This window comes from Antennarius striatus, chromosome 12 (genome assembly GCF_040054535.1).
Source record: "Antennarius striatus isolate MH-2024 chromosome 12, ASM4005453v1, whole genome shotgun sequence".
Classification (NCBI taxonomy): Eukaryota; Metazoa; Chordata; class Actinopteri; order Lophiiformes; family Antennariidae; genus Antennarius; species Antennarius striatus.
The window spans coordinates 16,040,897-16,060,108 of record NC_090787.1 but is presented as its reverse complement, the minus strand read 5'-3'; the positions used below and the strand labels follow the sequence as shown (position 1 = coordinate 16,060,108).

Below are 19,212 nucleotides of genomic sequence, written 5' to 3'. Positions count from 1 at the left end.
AATGAGATGACGACCTTGACCTTGAGAAAACTAGGTCAAGGTCAAATTTAAACTTTTGTACACTCAGGAACCGGATAAAATAGAAAGACGATGGAGAAGGCCAGTGTGAGTAAGACCATAGATCAAAGCTGGTGCTACGATCTGCCTATGCTGTGATTTACCCTAACCTATGAAAGTAGGTCAGGGTAAAATTTTGAATTCAGGGGTGTTGCAGGATGTTGCAGTCTCTGTCTGCCTTGGTTCTTGTTCTTTGATGTTATGATTGCAGCTAATTTTATAACATCTCAGATTTGAGTGTTTGTACTGTTCCTCTATCCATTTCTAATCTCTCTATGAGTCGCACTTGAGAGCTAAATCAAGTCAGCAGTACTTGAAATGCCATATTTTCTATTCATACCGCCAAACACCCGAAATACCTGGAGCGATATTCCACGGAGACAGTGTCATATAGTTTGCAAGTGCACACGTGAAGAAGAGGCCCATTTTGTACATTACATACTTGGACATGCATCGCTGGGATCACATTCACATATTTAGAAAATCTCACCTGTGATTGTCTGCACACGCACGCACACACACGCACACACGCACACACATGCACACACACACGCACACACACACTCACACACATCTACAGATTGATTGCCTGAACAAGCACAGTTCTCAATGACCTAATCCATAATTTACACCTCTTTGCCAGGCTATTCTCTGCATTGGCGCCAGCCAAGAACACCAGCTACTGGAACAGCAGACAAGTAGGAACATTGTGTCCTCACGCAATCCACGACTGTACACGGATACACCCCCCACCACACACACATACACACACACACACACACACACACACACACACACACACACATACACACACACACACAAACCTCAATGCAATGCGCATGAGATACAGTTTTGACAATCTAATAATTGTGAGAGAAGAACGTTTGGTAGAATAATAAGTTTTGGCCTTGACGCATGAAAATATGAATCATTCTAATAGCCATCCTCCAATCGTCAGGACAACATGGAGGTAAGGTAAGGTCATGCTGCATTTACCTCATGTTTAAAACCCTCTCTTATGTTAACCAGGTACACAAAAAACTATACGAATGAATATAATGCTCTGGATTTCATATGTACCTGAACATGCCCTCCCCCCCAAATTATTGTATTCCTAAACAAGAGCTTGGGGGATGGGGCTAACACCCAAACCAACATGTTAAAAGATTTGTTAATGTTATGGTAATAATATGCTAATATAAGAGGACCAGTGGTCATTTTAATGCTATAGAGTGCAGTGAAAGCATACTTCACACACACACACACGCACGCACGCACGCACGCACGCACACACACACACACACACTCACACACACACACACACACACACACACACACACACACACGGGCAACCACATACACATAAATACAAACAGACTGATTAATGTTGGTTTTTCTCAAATATCCCACTCAGTGGATCCATTATTTTCACATCCACACAAGAAAGAAAAAAATCAATACATTTTCTAGAAAACAAAGTGGTCTCTAGATACATTCATAGCAGAGTTTATCAGGGTGGTTGATAGGGGGAATGGAAAGAGAGAAGGAAACAGACTAATTTTATGAGATTGTCAATGGTCACTGAGTGTGTGACAGCACTCTCTAAATGTATGTATCGGGATTTCAGAAAAAACAACAACCAGCATTTAAATATAAACCTTAACACTGACATACAGTCAGGTAGTAACATCAAGGCTCCTCTGTCTGTTCTTAATGAATTGTAACACAGTCGCTCTTAGTCTAAAGGGAAAAACAAAGAATATTAATCTCTGTACCATCCAATCATCCAGTTGACAAAACAGATAGTCCGCCTACTCTTTATCCAATTAGTCCAGACTGCTCTTGACTACTAAATACAAGAACCAAAACAAGACAGTCTATTCATTCCTGGCTGAGTCGTCCATCCCCCCTTTTCTACCACCATCCTTTCCCTTTCATTTAACCCATTAGATCTGCTAATCCAACATAAACACAGACTGGAATGCAGCTAATTGAAAGGCATTTTGTGTTGCTCCATCTTGAATGACATCACGGTAATAAACCTTGTTCCAGAAAACGTAACATACGAGTGAAGTAAGAACCCAGAAGTAATGTTTCAGTGGTGGCAGAGATACAGAAAGAAGGATGAATTTCATAACTGATTTTCTAAGGTGAAATTTTTTAAAAGGGATTCATAATGAACACAACAGCATTCATCACATGAAGCAGCAGATGAATAACCTACAATGAAAACTGCAGCTCTCCATTTACATATAGCTAGAATGTGTCTTTGCCATAAAAATCCACAGGTATCAGTGGGTAAGCATGTAGCTTTTTATCAGCACATGGTCATCAAAAAGCAAGAAAGGTAAGAGTGATGCCAACTGTCCATAAATAAATATATTTACAGTATTTTGGTTAACCAAAGACAAGTCTAAAGTTGTTGTTTTGGTGACAGTGTGATTGTTTTTAATAAGAGTTTTGAGGTGATCTAAAAGTTTAAATACATAAAAGCACTGTTAAAGCAGATAAATTATCCAAACCCAAAAATATATAAATTGGATAGAATAATAATTGTTAAATAATGAATTTTAACAATTTAAATAAATATGACCCACATCATAGAGATTTTGACCATCTTGTATGGACCATGTCATCCAACAATGACGCGACCACCTCCAGTGAGAAGGCACGATTATAGTGTGATTTAGTTTTACAGGGATGTTGTGCAGGTTTTCAGATGGAGAGTCTAGGACAAGTTGAGAGCTGCAGTTTCCTTTCAGCAAAGGAATCTAAAGAAGAGCACAGTAAACAATGGGACGAAGAAAAGCTGAACGATGTCCGGCAAAAGCAGTGGTTTTCAAGATTTTTCCACACTTCAAACACATAGAGCTTTGGGTCAAAACCAGTCGAATCAAAATGCTGTGATATTTCAACTACTGCTTATTATTAGCCTACACGACCACAGCCTTTGCTCTTCATGAAGGAGCAAACTGGACATTATTTTAAGCCACCTGTGAATCTTGAGGAGTAATCCATTTTCCAAACATAGATTTTGGGTGGAGTATTACTTTAAAGTTGGTTTTTTTAATCATTGCTCTCATGATCCAACTCTAGAGCCATGAAAAACACTGCTGTTAAGGCTGGAGAGCAGTGAGGAATGTCATACACTCACCACATCCCTAGATGTGAGAAGGGCTCCCAGGGAGCCCCACTGTCCACCCCCCTTTGCTGTTTCAGAGGGCGGCCCCCGCACCGAACGGAGAAAAGTTGAGATGACCCCTCTGGAAGGACAGCGAGGGAATGAGAGTAAAGGCAGAGGTCATTAAAGGGGGGGGGGGAGTGAAGGAGTAATTTCCGGCTTCTTTAAAACCTTTAAGGAGACGGGTTTGATGTTGAACACACTGCTACCTTTCCACAAACACACACAAACAAACTTCTAACAGGTGCATAAGGTGAGTTCACCTCCAGCATTCAGTCAGCTTGAGGATTTTGAAGTGGGTACGCCGAGTTCCATCTCCAGTGTCTGATGAACAATGTGTCCCCAGCGTCTCTGAAAGTGGTACGCTATGTGCTTCCCAGACTCGTGAGCCCCTTTCAACAGCGACAGTGACAGTCACTCAGGAGGGGAAGCGGTTTGTGATGAATCTGAATCAGTTTATATGCAGTGAAACTTTCTTAGGACGGAAACGGCTTCTTCCTGTGATCCACAACACGTTGACACTGAAGATTCTCACATTTATATTTATTTTTAAAATGTAAAATAATTATTAATAAATAAATTAAATGCATTAAAAAGAAATAACTAAGCTTATTTGGGTTTTTTTTTAAAAATCAAAATGTTATGCTTGTTCCTCTGTGTAAGCCTTGCTTGTAGTGTTGATCATATGAGTGACATTAAAGTCTACATCTTTACATTTTTCTAATTATGAAGCCCTTTTAAAATGTGAATAATTTCTAGTTGGTGGTAAAACTTGTTCCTGTTCTCACACATGGTTTCCGATTTGCTATAAATGCTTTCTGATTTACGTACACCAGCAGCTAAAAACAAACAAGTTTGCTCATTTGTTGTTTCTGAATGCAATCGTGTGTGTTCAAGCTTGTGTGCAAGCATGCCTGACGTTAAATTCAATCCTGAAACCCTACGCCTGCCTATCAAGCAGGAGAAAGCTCACATGTCATGAATGATGCGTGTTGTTCAAAGGAGGCCACTTTGCGCTCAAAATGTCAACAAACCCAAGACAAAACACCAGTCTGACGTAGTTATTCAGTCATCAGGCGTGTGTTACTGTGGGTCTGATGGTGGAAGCACGTGTGTGTAAAGAAGTTGCATAGATAATTAGACAGAAACCTGTTGCCACGAGTAAAACCTAAAATAACATTATCCAACATGATGTATTTGTTTGTGTTTACCTGAGTGTGATGACTGTCCATGTGTCGGTGCAGAGCGGTGGTGCTGGAGGAGTTTGACTTGTTGTGGCTCTCTTCCTCCAGTGACCCTGAGCGCACAATGTCAAAAAAACATTTAAAAAGCATAGCATATCAAAAAGATATCCCTCATCAACCGTTTTGGAATTTCTACTCTATGTTATGTATGTCACATTCTTTTCAATAGACATTTTGGCAATAGAATTTCTATGCTTTAGGGTGTACAGTAATCCCTCGTTCCTCAAGGTTAATGCGTTCCAGGGCCACCAAAAAGCGAATTTCCGCAACATAGCGACAAACTATTTATTTTATTTTCTATGGTAATTTAAACATTTACGAACCCTCCCCATACTGATATTAAACCACCTCCTATCTGTATTACCTTTTCCCACACTCTTATAGACTGTTAAAATTATTTCTTTAATACACTGAACTTCCCTTGAGTCTCTGAACGCAGTGGATGCTGTCAGCCAATAGCATACGCACACGGTATCACATGACTACCTACTAAAAATCCACGATGTAGTGAAGCTGTGCATCTTGAAACGCGAATAAGCGAGGGATTACTTAATTATCTGTTCACTGCCATCATCAAATCCATTTGGACAATGCGGTATGTTACCTACAGTATATGAAAAATATACTGATATACTGATTTCAGTCATCAACGTAAATTTTACCGTTGGATATCTGGTTGCCGTTCTCAACCGGTGCAGGGCACGACGAGTGAGAGGAGTGGTTGTTGGCATTTTTGTCCTGTAGCTGCAGGGATGGTGACGTGGGGGCAGAGCCACATTCTTCTCTTCCTGGCAGGTTGATATTAGAGTTGAATCCTAACAAGATTGAAAACACAAAACACAGGTCAGAGAAAATTCAGACATTAGAGTATATATTGAGCAAATATTAACAGCAGGAAAACATGTTTTTATGTACTGCAAAACTTTTTTTTAAAAATTAGCTTGTTTTTAAATACCATTTGACATACTTGTATGCTATTTAACATGACCTTACAAATTGACAAATAACATGCTTTGAGGTAAATTGAATGGAGGAATATTACCAAAGTATTTATAGTGAATTCAAAAAAAAAAGAAAGATATGTATTCTGCAGTATTTCAGATTTATAATTCGGCTAAACTGAATGGAACTGAAGAGGAAGCGACTATGGCTACGAATGCGTCTGAGAGTTTTGAATGGGAATTTGTCAGCTGCTGTCCCTCGTTGGGAATGCATGCCTCGTGGTCCTCCCCCATGGTCACAAGAGGCCTAAATATAAACATAGCAAATGCTATGGTAGATCCCTTGGGGTAAATGTGTGTTTTTGATGGACAAAAGGCCAGGGAGGAATCCATGTGAGGGTTGCATGCATGTAAAGAGGTCACTGAGAATGCCGGGTCTTGGCCAAAGGAGACGACAAGAGAGGAAAGACCCTTTATACAATTTCAGAAAATGTGACTGCTGCCGTTAAGGCACCGGGCGTCTTATTGGCTGTGATTTCCTGGAGCCCTCCCTCTCCTCCAAGGCGTTCTTGCGGTTGCCTCATACCCTATGGAGAGGAAGGCAAGGCAGCTGCTCTTCACAGAGATGTCTGGGATAGCAGCTGTAACCCCTGGCCACTCCCACAGCGTCAGGTAACACAATCAGTCACTTAACAGCTGAGGTGAAACGGAAGTAGGCCATACTGTTGATCCCATCGGCATCCCTCTGCACTCTGATCTAAGCGTACCGCCTTGCTTTGCCCACTCAAAATAACAGCAAGGTTGTGAACCCCAGTGCCAGCTTCCCAGTCCCAGTGCCGTCACACACATTGTTTCCATGATGCCAGCGCATTTCCTGCTCCGGTCCAGCTGCTGATGAAAAGTCAGCGAGACGTCGCGTGAAGAATATGCGTCAGCCTCTTCACTTTCTCATATCTCTCTTATAAGGAGTGCAGCTTCCTAACCTTTGAACTTAATATAATTAAAGAAGCCTGAGATAATTGTGTCTTACACAAACTGAACAGCTCCCATTAATAGGAGTGTCTCACAAAATGACCTACTAACAGCTAATACTTTCACTAGATTGTAGTTGTCTTAACTGTTTGGGATGACCTGCCTGCTGCTAGGAAGTCACCCTGCTTTCAGTCGAACATGAGTGAGCTGTTGAATATTTAATACCTATTCTCATCATTCTGCTCATACATTATTAAATCAGCCACAACTAATATACAAGGAGGAAAGAGATAAAAAACACAATTCTACATCCACCATTTCTCTCAAGTCTGTGCTGTTCTCAAACTGTGATACAGAAAAGAAATTTACTTTCATCAAAACATCACCGAGTCATTTCCTCATGAGTTTGAAACCTCTGACCTCAGGAACTTCCCTTTACATTCGTTCCGCATGAAAAATATGTTTGGCTTTGTTTTGCAAAGGTCAGCCATTGCATCAGTGTCAAAGAGCCCGCATGTGCGCCGCATGCTGTGCATGGAAGGGTAGCACACACCAGCACATCTAGATCACACTCACAGTGTGATCTGATGCTAAGTGAGCTACACCAGCTAGCTCATTAGGTTACATGTTACAAAGCAGCAGTAGCATTTGAAACGCTAACAAATAATCTATGAGCGACGATTTATGAGTGTGTCTGTTTGCCCAGTTCTGGGGCATCAACCTTCCTTCCACAAAAGCATGTCTGTGAAACGACACACACACAGACCCCCAACCACACACAGAAACAGGGGTTATTACCTACCTTCAACCCCACACTGCTCCTGCTGGGTAATCACCCACTACCTCATAAATCATGTGACACTGAGCAGGCGGAGACTTTGATCATGAACTCATCAGAGTAGATAGAACACATATTGGATTCATGCAATTTTGCACATGCACGTGCAAGCATACACACATACACTCACACGCATACATGCACGTAGCACTCACAACTTATAAATAGCACATTTAGCTGGGCTGAATGGAGCCCAGTGTGAAAAATGACAACAAAGCAAATGTCAACACTCCAACCCCTAGATACTGTATAACCATACACCAGGTTCACATGCTGGTGGTCTGGCTATTTATGACCAAAGATATCCTGACTGGAAATCTATTTTTAATTTGTGACTTAAAAATAATTAATAATAACAATTATTGGGGGGGAAAGGTTCAACAGTTGTATATGTGCTGTGTGTAACTGTGAGTGTGGGTTTACCTCCATCTTTCTTGCGGCCGGTTGAAGACTTCCTCAGCAGGCTGCGTCCAGAGCTGAACAGAGTGTTGAGCTCTTCCAAGGGGCTGGTCAGGGGTCTGCCATTGGCTGGGTTGAATAGCAGAGGAGAAGAGGAGCAAGAATGTGCTCTCCGGGGTTCAGGACGAGACATCTTCACTGGGGAGTAGGGAGGTGGCTTCCCTAGTGGTTCCCCACTAGGCCTTTGAGATGAATTTTTGGGTAACTCTGAGCTCCCAGTGACGGATGCTGCTCGTGTCAGAGCCAGGAAGTTGGCCTCAGGTGGGAAGGGGAAGTGTGAAGGAGGTCTGTAGGGCGGAGGTGGGGCATTTGGTGGAGGAAGTGGGGGTGGCGGAGTGACCGGAGGTGTGGACTTCTTCTCTGGCATGAGAACAGTGAGACTCGGAGAGGAGTCAGCCCTCTGGCGAGCATATTGAGGGGACAAGGGGCTGTCTGGGCCAGTAGCATAGTTCAGGTTTGTTTCAAACACAGGTAACTTCTTTACCTCAAGTGGGGTGAGGGGTGACTCATCTGAAGCAGGAGAACAGGTAACAGGGGAGGGGGGGAACACTAGAAGAGGTGGACGGTGGGGAAGCAGGTTGGGGAATGGAGCAGGGATGTCACAGCTCCCATCTTTGCCATGCAGTGTTTTGGGGGCCACACTGTTAAACGTGCTATGTGAATGACTGCTGTCCATGGCACCGGTCGCACCTGCTGCCAGACGTTTGGTCTCCCCGCTCTGAGGAGGAGACGTCGCTAAGCCCACTAAGCTTAAGCTTAGACCCTCCAGTTTGGCTGCCTTGGTAACGGCAGCAGCAGGAGATCCACCGCCATCATCCGGAGGGAAGTACTTCATCTCCTCGTAGACGGCCTCTGAGTCAACCTGTTCTGGGCTATAAGGGGGTTCCTGGAGACTCTGAGACCGTGGTTGGGAGCCCAACATCTCTATGTACACGTCCTCCTCATCTTGACCCTGGTACAGACTAAGTCCTACCTCTTGGGGTGCATCCACAGAAGCTGCCTTCTGAAGCAAGCCAGCAAACCCTCCAAATCCCCCAGCACGGGAGAGTAAGGCCAGCTTTACCTCAGCAGGGCGCAGCGGATGAAAGTGTGGTGCTACAGCATTGATCTCCTCATATGACCCTGTCAGCTTTGTGTTGGGACTGCGCTTGGGTTTTGGGGGTGGCACCTTCCTCATAGTTGTATAGTCATCGCTGTGGGGACGGGGCTTGGATAGAGCTAAGGAAATTAAAAAAGAAACAGTCAAATCCAAGGAAAGACAAGATATTAGGCAAACAAAAAATAACAAAAACACCATCTGCTGTAGCTACGGGAGAGGTCAAATACCTGCTGGGTCTGTGGGGGACAGCTGGGACTTAGGAGGGCTTCCAGCTGGTGATCCATACCCCTCCAGATTGGGGCTCTCTTTGGCTGCCATTGTCAACCCAGCACTCACTGCCTCATAAGATGCACTCAGACGAGTGTTGGGGTCCCTCTTTGGTTTGGGAGGAGGTTGCTTCCGAGGAGAGGAAAGACCTCCAGCGTTTGCTCCATCCTCATTGGTGTGAACTATTTGGTGCAAAGCCGGTTTGATGGATGGACTGGGAGAGGAGTGAACCACGTTTTCCACGGAAAGGGGGGTGGGTACTGAGCTAGATCGAAAGTGGCGAATGATTCGACTGCCCCTGTTGACGGGGCCCTCGTAGGCTTTCCCACTTTTCTCCAGAACTCTGCAAATGAAGACAAAAGGCATAAAATTGTGCTCATCAATTGGTCTAGGTGACACAAAAGAAAATAGAAGCTTTAGCTAAATGCACATCCTTTCCCATCCATTCCTTTTCTGATATAGGATTAATTGTGTTATTTATATCAACATTTAACTCACAGTGAACGTATGAGTTCTTCAAATGTCACATGCCACAAGTTGGAAATAAGAAGGCCAATTAGAATAAAGACCAGAGAGATTATGCTCTTAATCTAATCTCTTAGCAGTTACATGATAATAATCAATTTGGCATTTCCTCTGCTAATGTGCATCAGCCATCTGTTGGCTTGAAAAGTGTAGCCGGGGGGTCGGGGTGAGCGGTGGTCGCATAAGTGTATATGCTCATTTTAATCCTCTCTAGCATATGATAACCATCATTTTTCTCCCAGTCTGCAAACTGACACCCCTCACCTTTAAATCCTTCCTGTCTATTTTTTATTGTCCCAACAGTAAGATGTTCGAAGCACAATGTTCAGGATATGTTGTATATATCTTCGTAGAATTATTTTCATCTGTCAAGACTTGCTGCTTTATCATGTCATCAAAACTGCAGTCACTGAATGGTGAAATACTCCATTATAGTGATAATTTGTTACACTTCAGTGACTTGGTTGAAGCCAAATTATTGTATGTTACACTTCTAAGACACTAAATGTTTCAAATTTCAAAACTCAAATGCTTCATATGCTGCAGCATCTTGGGTTAGACAGCCACACACAAATAGTGGCGTAAGACCCTATGAACCACAGGAACTGCAAAATGTTTATTTTCCATGACTAACATTGCAATGAGTAATAAAAACCCCTTTTGTGGGCATATAATCTTGTTTAGTCACACTGGTGCAAATCCCAAACCAAATGGCACTTCAACTTTTCAATCAAGAGTGTGTGTCCACAACAGGTACAAAATTACGTCAGACACAGAAACAACAAATGAAAAGAACACCCTGTCATTTCTCATGACTGACTGACCGTAGAGAGTCCGGTACGTACCTCTTGACAGGTTGATCCTCTTCCTTGCCCACTGGTTCAGGCCTCTCACCCAGTGGTGGACTGTTGCTGAGGTTGTTGAGAAAGCTGTTACCATGGCAGCGCAGGCGGTCGCTCTCTCGTGCGATGTCGGATGCATTTTGGATGACCAACTGGTCGTAAGTTCGCATCCCCATGTCCTCTGCCCCCTGCAGGAATCGCTGCACACTGCACTCCTCTGTTTGTTGCAAAGACAGTCTGTGATGAACACGTCGTCTGGCCAGCCAGCCACGTACCACTGAGAGGAGGAAGAAAATGAAAACAGAAGTGTCGGTGAGGCAAATGCAGAAGAACCCTAAAAAAACAACACGGACTGTCGGTTCATTAGTTTGCGCCCGTACCCTTCTGGCAGGTGATGATCTTCTTATGAAGCTGGTAGCAGCGGTCGTTGAGCTGATCTGCCTGCCAGTACCTCAGAAGCACTTTACTGCTGCCCATCTACGCACAACAATCACAAGGGCCATAGTTGAGATACGGGTGAGCAGTGATGTATTATAATGGGCGGGTGTGAGTGTGGGAGGGGATGAAGGTTGTATGTTGACACTGAATTCATTTCCTGAGCTTAGGAGGCATTTGACGGGGTGACAGGGGTCGGTCTATACCAGCTGCACGGAGCAGTGGGGCCGACATAGTTCCACTGACTATTCATTCCAACACATGCTACATGAAGGAGGTGTGTGTGTGTGTGTGTGTGTGTGTGTAGCGGGGATCTGAAAGGTGTCTGCTGTGCATTGTGGAGGAGTGTGTGTGCGAGTGCAAGGCGGGAGCCGGTGTGACCTATAGGGTCACTCACTCAGACACAACAGCAGTCTGGCAGACAAGGAGAGGGGGTTGGAGTGGTCCATGCTTCTGCCGCCGCTGCTGCTGCTGCTGTTGTTGTCGTGTGTGTGTGTGTTTGCGTGAAAAGAATAATGATGAGGTGGGACAGCTGCTTCTCAAAGATTCCATGAGATCCTTCAAATAACTGGTAGAACTAGGATTGAGTCATTCGACAAGTCCTCTGTTATTGGTGGAGACTGAGAAAGAGGCCGCAGACACACACCTGCCATCCCTGGAGCTTGGACTGCAGCAGAACTGAGCGACATCTCTCCCCCGGTGACAATTTCTTTTTGTCTCCCAAAGTTGGGACAACGAGGTCTTTATATCTAAAATACGCAAATAAAGTAAAGTAAGTAAAGTGAATAAACAAAAAAATGCTGCAGCTGCAGAGGCAAAAGAAATCTCAAAATGCTGAGGTGAAATGTTGACAATAGAAATGGTGACACCCCATCTTTTCAGAAACAATGGGTTAAAATGTCACTGGGGTCATACAGCAGACTAGCCAAACAGCATCTGTTCCTGTTGGTGTTGCCCCGGGCAACATTGCCATGAATGATCATTTAGATGGAAACAGTGGTTTGTTTGTTCCTGAGATGATCTGGGTTGAAAGGGAGAGAAATGCTGACATAGAATTCAGTGATAGAAAAAAAATAAATACATTTTTAATTTTATACTTTACAATTAAATTTTTGTCAAAATTGATTCAAACAGAACTGAAAAATTAATTTAGTTACCTGAACTAAAAATAAGAACTGGACAAACAAAATTTACATGAGCAAAATCATATTGTTATATCATACTTAATGACATCCTAATCTAAGCTGGATGAAACTAGTCTGAAATAGTATTGAATTGGAATATCATTCAGGCAAATTCCACACTACGCACCAGCTGCTCATTGCCTTTATTCAGTCAGTTTTTCTGTTCTGTTCTCAATGAAAGGCAGAGCAGCTGATGATGTCATCTGATAAGGAAATATAACAAGCATAAACCGGTTGTGCTGTTGACGGCGAGTGCTTTGGGCCATGTGGATACAGGATGTGTTTGATTTGGTAGAGTGGGGTCTGTCTGAACTCTCCCTAACCCTCTCTCTATATGGTAATATCAGTCCTACAGGCAGCACAAACTGCCCCACTGGGCCCATAAAACACAAAGGAACTCTGTAAACCCATGACCTCCTCTACATGGATATGAAAACCATCGATGGTCACCTCTTTTACTTGACCCTGGGGGGATTTCACGAAGAGTCAAAGAAGTGAAATAACCCTTTTGATAAGATTTTAAATGGAGGGCTACAGGGCCCTGACGTGGCTCCATGTGACCACGGGGCCATCAGTGTCTGTCGTTAACGAAAATCAGAAAAGTGTCGAAAGCAGCGCATATAGAAGCGCTCACATCCTCTCGAAGCTGCTATCCGTCAGACGACTCGTTCAGCGACTATATCCTCTATCCCGCTGGGTTTGTTTAGCCATGATTTTACATCCCAGCGCCTCTCAGTTTGAATGATGGATTCTATTCTGCAGGGAACTTAATAACCCACAAATGTGTTTTTATCCATCAGTGGAAGGTAATGGGGACCGTCCTGGACATGGCTGTATAGAAAAACTGACCTACATGCTTTGTGACATGTTCTATGAATGCTGATGTCTCTTTCTCACCCACTTTGTAATGATAAAAAACTAAAGGCACCCACACACACACACGCACACACACACACACACACACACACACACACACACACACACACACACACACACACACACACACATGCACAGAGGAATGGGATCCCCAGAAAACATGGTTCAAGTGATAGGATTTGACCTTACACATTGGCAGAAAATAAACAGAGCCTTAAACCACACTGTGTATCATAAAAGACAAATGAAATCACAGTAAAATATATTTCCTCATAAATCACTCAGGTTACCAAGACACTAATGTAATTTGCACCAGACGGCCACTGTGACTTAGTGTGATGGTTCTGGTTTTTGCGTTTGCACACTTGGTGTTTACCCCTGACCCCTGCAAAGAAATTTAGAATATTAAACTGTAACTTTAATAATTTAGGATATATTTTCTGCTGTTGAGAAGATGAACAATTTGAAAATATTTCCATAGAAAAATAAATAAGAGAGATGAAATCCAAAAAAAGAAGCTGTATTACTATTACTGTAATTAAAAAATTCCATTAATAAATATTTTTATTCAAGTCAAGGGCAGGGGTTTGTTTAAAAATAAAGAAAAAAAATGATAGGGCAACTAATAGGAAACCAGGAATCTCATTTTCTTTCTATCTTCATGCATATAAATGACGAGATAGAGACACGAACTTGAACGAAAAAAAATTAAAATGTATCAGAACAGAAAAAATATTGAAAAAAAAGGAAGCAAAATGTTTAAGCAGAAAAACTGTCAAGGCACAAACACAGCCCACCCCCACTGTGCTTGCAGCTCCCTTGTTGGCCCAGACAGTGTTCATTCATGGGCTCTGTCTAAACCCAGTGGAGGAGAGGAAGAGATATGAATGGCACTTGGACTGAAATGACTGGTGTCTTTGTGAGTGGCAGTCATTTAAAATTAGCCACAGCCTTAATGTATTAACAGCAGGAGAGAGACACACGCCAGACAAAGGACTATTTAAAAGGTCCATTTGTATGAGCGCAAAGCATTAAAATCACCCCCCACACAGTGGGAAAAAACAGTTCTTGGCTGTAATGCACTGCAGAGTAAACACAACAGTAGTTTCATTTACTTTTCTGTAACAACGAGGATTCTAATATGAAAATGCCTAATTAAATAATCCCAGTAACACTGTGTTATGTTTGTTCTACGTGAGTAGGCCAATGGGAGTGTCAGTTATGTGCTTTCACTGAACGCTCATCTGGGTCTTGTTAGTTCCACCAGGACTCAAACTAGAACAGGGACTTCCATTAATTCAAAAGGGAAACACACAAGAAACACTCAGGGTGCATTTCATTGGCGAAAGCCTGCCAGAATAATGAAAGCTTCAAATCTCAAGATAAATAAAGAACTTGTTGAATGGGTGGTTATGCCATGGAATCCCTCATCAGAAATCTCACTGATAGAATGATAAACTCAACTTATAATGGAAAAAAATAATGAAATGATCAAAGTTTCAAAATATCAAAATGCACTACTTCAGTTCTGGTTGCTGCTGTTTAAAACAATTCAAATAATAATTAAATCACCCTACAAAATTTAAACCAAAAATGATGAAACAGTGAAACGGAAAATAATAATAAAATAACAAATCGTAAAAATCTCTAAATATAAAAATGAAATTAAACATCAGTAATGAACTCGGTTTCGTTTGACAGACGGTTTCATGAAAAAACATTCAACATTAATGAAGTTGCTTTGAATTTGGCAATCACATGACTGTCATGTGCTGAGAAAACTTCACTCCGAACTTTCACCCAGCCTAAGAAGTGAGTTTCAGGCTGTCCAGCTTCTGCTGGGTAAACTCAGATGAACCCAGCTTCAGCAAACATTGGATATGATACTTCGCCCCCCCCCCCTCTGGGTTCAAGACCTGCCTCAAGTGTTTTGGAAGTAAATCAGTGAAATGTGGCTCCTGCAGCTTCATCCGTACATGATGAGCAAATACCTTCACAGTTCAAATGTACAGCAGGGCTGGAAACCAAGCTGGAGGAGGGAGATAATCCAAGTTAAATCTCCCCCAACATGCATCTGACCAGCTTGCTGAGGGTCTACTCTATTGTCCTCACACAACATGGTTTACACACAGCCCCGCAGCATTTAAGTTCCCCCTATTTAGCAACCAGCTGGTTCATTTGATGTTCAGTTATCTGCTGGTCACAACCATTGCTAACACATTGTTATCAGACGACACACGGCTGCCTAACACTATATGACACTCGCTCACACACAAGTCTATGGCTTAAGAAGCAGCTTTCACAGAACTTCCATCAGAACTCCTTCAATTTCAGTTTGAACAGCAAGCATTACTAGTAGAAGGTAGATCCATCCAAAGCACAAAGGAGGTGGGAGCACCTCCAGGACAGACAGCGCTATAATCTGGATTGGATTCACTTTTTTCATTTCCAATAGGTGGTTTCGTCCTCCAGATGAATTTTTCTTTTCATGTTTTCCTTTATGAGTATCTATCAACTGAATTTCATTGATCTTTTTCACTTGACCAGAAATAATGATAGCAATCAGGCTGCACCCATAACAACAGCAGAACACTCCAGTGTCTGTTTGTTCAAACCTCTAAAGGGTTTGAGAAGCTACTTTCTTTCTTATTTATTCATTACACATTCGCTTTAAGGTCATGTGTCCCACAGTATCCGTCTATTAAAGGAACTGATAAGACTCATTGAGGGACCACATGTTACCCCTGGCCCCTGCAAAGAAATTTAGAATATTAAACCATGACTTTAATAGTTTGGGATATGACCAATGTCAAAATCATCTTTCCACAAAAAAAAAACAAAAAAAGAGAGATGTGGAAAATAAAAAATAAATAAAAACTGAAACTATATTACTACATGGTTGTTAAAAATTACTTTAAAGACATTGAACATTATATTAATAATTAAAATAATGATTATCTAAATAAATGCCAGTAAGGCTAATTTTCCTACAAAGATTTGTACAACTAAAAAGTGCAGCATTCAAGATATGGACAAAATAACTATCCTCTGTGTTTGTTTACAACACGTTGTTATGGAGACCAGAACAATTACCGTAAGCATAACACACAGCTCTAACAATAAAGGCACTGCCAGGTAATGTGCAAATATACCTAGAAAGTCAGAATTAATAATCAATAAAACAGGATCTTGGTTTGTTGACACATACGTACATACACATGCACAACCTTCTATGTGTGCGTGTGTGGTGTGTGTGTATGTGTGTGAGGATGTTTAGAGTGGGGTAGTGGAAACTTTTGGGGGGGTCATGTGACCAGCTTTGTTCTCTCTTATTATCTGGCAGGAATGTTCAAGTTAATCCCTTTATCCTCAAAAAACGAGCGAGAGAGAGAGAAAGACAGAGAGAGGAGAGAGAGAGAGAGAGAGAGACAGAGACAGACAGACAGACAGACAGACAGACAGACAGACAGACAGACAGACAGACAGACAGACAGTCAGACAGACAGACAGACAGACAGACAGACTGACAGACAGACAGACAGAGTCTAAATCCAAGTGTTCCACTGATTCTCAGAATCAGAGGAATGGGAAGAGAAAGACCGAAGCAGCTGCCAAACAGAGAATAAAAGAAGAAGAAGAGAAGGCTGAGAGCACTTTGGAGGAAAAAAGGAAAGGGGTGATGGGGAGAAATAATGATGAACATTTAAGTGCTGGACAAGAAAATCTGACACACAATTGACTGGTTAATGTGTGTGTGTGTGTGTGTGTGTGTGTGTGTGCGTGTGTGTGTGTGTGTGTGTGTGTCGGCCTGACATGAGAAATGTCATAGTGGATTTCATCATCAGCTGCAGCAGGCTCCTCTGAAAAGCCGTCCGGGGTCATTTAGTGCTTCTGACAGTGAGGTTGCTGTGACTTGTCAATGCTAATTTGCCTCTCTGCAGGTGAGGAAACCGTACAGCAGATGTAGATATATACTGTCAGACTCGCAGCTTACTTCAACCTGCTGGCCCTGTCACTAAAAGAGACTGGGATCACAGCGACCCGGTGGGAGCCTAATGCATCTGACCGACTGAAATCAGTGACACAGACATGGGGAGCAATCCACCATCTTTAAGACCTTTCCTTTAAAGAAGAAGCTGGGAGAGAAGAGAGGGGGGGATGTGAAGTGAATAAATCAGCATAAAGAGATAGAACGGCGACTTCAGAGGAGGAACTATGACAGCCGCGGCGCTCTTAATTATGCAACGCCGCTCTGGCACTGACCTGCTGAGGAAAGCCGGGAAGGACAGACGGACGGGGTATCCGTAACGGATTATGCGCACCATCTCAAGCACCCCGATGTACTGCAGCTGGGCAGATACATGGAAGCTGTCAAAAGTGTCTGGTTGACCGCTGTTGTTGGGACGCACACACTCCACAAAGTGAGGTGTGCAGGCCTGCAGCTTACTGATCACCTCGGCGAGGGAGTTCTGCAAAAAAAAAAGGAGGGGAGATTGGGTCAGTTTTATAATCACTGCAGGCCGAGCAACATGTTGTGTTGTGTGTATCGATGGTGATTGATGTTGGGTTGTTCTCTGTACACTAAGCACTATAAAAGGAAGGGTTCTTTCTTTTGATGTTGTAACTCGACTTCTGAGCCTCAGCAAATGGAGTGAGATCACTTTGTGTTTGCGACAAATTGATCTCTTTATTTGATGGGGGAGCGGGGGGGGGGGGGGGGGGGGCTCTAGAGGAAGCAAAAGAAGACAAAGAGCTCTTTGCTAGTTCTGGGGGTGTGTGAGACCTTTTCCTCCAAGCCATCCATACACGCGTAAACAGTTCCATCTGTGTCTGCGCCGCTGCTAAAACTGACGTCAGTCCTCGCTTTGCATACCTTTAGGTGCAGCGATCAACACTCCTCCCTTATCTATGAACACTACTGACTTCTCATTGTTGTCCTCTTTCCTAACACACACACACACACACACAAATGTGTGCACATGGCACACAGTGGTTGTTGTTCATTGTTCATTCATGTGGAGGGCTTCATGCTTGGCTTGGTACAGCTTGATTCTTGAGCCCACTCTCTCCTTCCCTTCCATTCCCTGAGGGACTCGTCGACCACAAACCCACAACTCGGATTGGGCAACACATTGACTTCATTCAGAACAAAGATTCTCTGAGCCATATTTCAGCCTCCTTGCGTCACAATCACACACTGAACCACGCTCCTCTGTCAGAATATAACTGTTGCTTTATATAGTTTTTTGGAATACCCACCCTTCTCTGAATATGTCCGACGGCGGCATTGCTGTGACGGCTGTTTTTTTGCGTAATTCATTTTGATGACGAAGATGAAGAGTGCCGTGACGAGGATGTATGAACTATAAACAGCCGTATCTTGAGATTCATTCACCATTCCTTCCAATTATTTGAGCTTTGATCTAAACCTAACCCAAATGCCTGGAAACGGCTGTTGAGTCTAATAAACAGAGAGATAAACAGATCCTACTGTGCGGTCTGGTTGGAATTAAAACAGTTACATAACCCCATATATTCACTTATCCTCTACTGTTAAGAACTGTTATGTATGGTATATACTGTAGCAGGTGTCTTTTTATGACAAAGAAAGACACTGTTTCAATTGAATTCTCGTGAATTTGCAACTTATTTTGACTGTGTTATTTTCTAGTATTTCTCAAAAGGACTGCCAAGCTTTAAACTCCAAACTTAATTTTCCAAATGGCTCATGGAAAGCATGATCTCAAAGAGCTGAAACAAAAGGAAATTGTGTTGAATGAGTACAAGAAAACTGATTGCTACTGGTTCATGTCAGATACTTGATTTACAATTTGGCCTGAACTTGTATTACAAAAACTACAAATTGTGTTGTTGTACGTGCAGGAGAATGCTTCTCACCCTCAGCTGTACTGCAGCTGTGATTGGCCCACAACGCTCCAGCCGCTGGAGGAAGGAGCTGGAGCCTTTCTTCTTCAAAATCTGTTAAGAAACAACATGAGAGAACAAAGCTACCAAACGGCTGTACGTCTTTCTTCAACTGACCACAGAGGAATATGGAAATTACATTGTAATCATCACATATTAAAATAACATTAGGCTGTGTTGCTTTGACGAAACGCAGGAGTGTGTCATTTAAAAATTTATTTTCTTGCTGTGTGGGATGTTTGCAGTGTGTGCGTTAAACGCTCCCATTAGACCATTTCTGTCAGACCCAATTATTCTGTTTCACTTGCTTTAAAGCCTAACACAGCCCATGGCATTCATTGTCTGATATATTGTCTGGCACCCAGTG

General features: G+C 42.7%; 1 protein-coding gene across 1 annotated transcript in view; it reads right to left on the bottom strand.

Annotated features, from left to right (window-relative positions):
• The window catches only part of myo16 (myosin XVI), a 64,866-nt gene that overhangs the window by 4,420 nt on the left and 41,234 nt on the right, over positions 1–19,212 (bottom strand). Inside the window, exons 26-34 of the mRNA XM_068329845.1 lie at positions 18,819–18,899; positions 17,184–17,389; positions 11,507–11,609; positions 10,806–10,902; positions 10,429–10,702; positions 9,019–9,401; positions 7,657–8,910; positions 5,145–5,297; positions 4,450–4,535 (exon numbers count right to left, since the gene is read on the bottom strand). Of these exons, the coding sequence (XP_068185946.1) occupies positions 4,450–4,535; positions 5,145–5,297; positions 7,657–8,910; positions 9,019–9,401; positions 10,429–10,702; positions 10,806–10,902; positions 11,507–11,609; positions 17,184–17,389; positions 18,819–18,899 (2,637 nt within the window). The remainder of the gene's footprint in view (positions 1–4,449; positions 4,536–5,144; positions 5,298–7,656; positions 8,911–9,018; positions 9,402–10,428; positions 10,703–10,805; positions 10,903–11,506; positions 11,610–17,183; positions 17,390–18,818; positions 18,900–19,212) is intronic.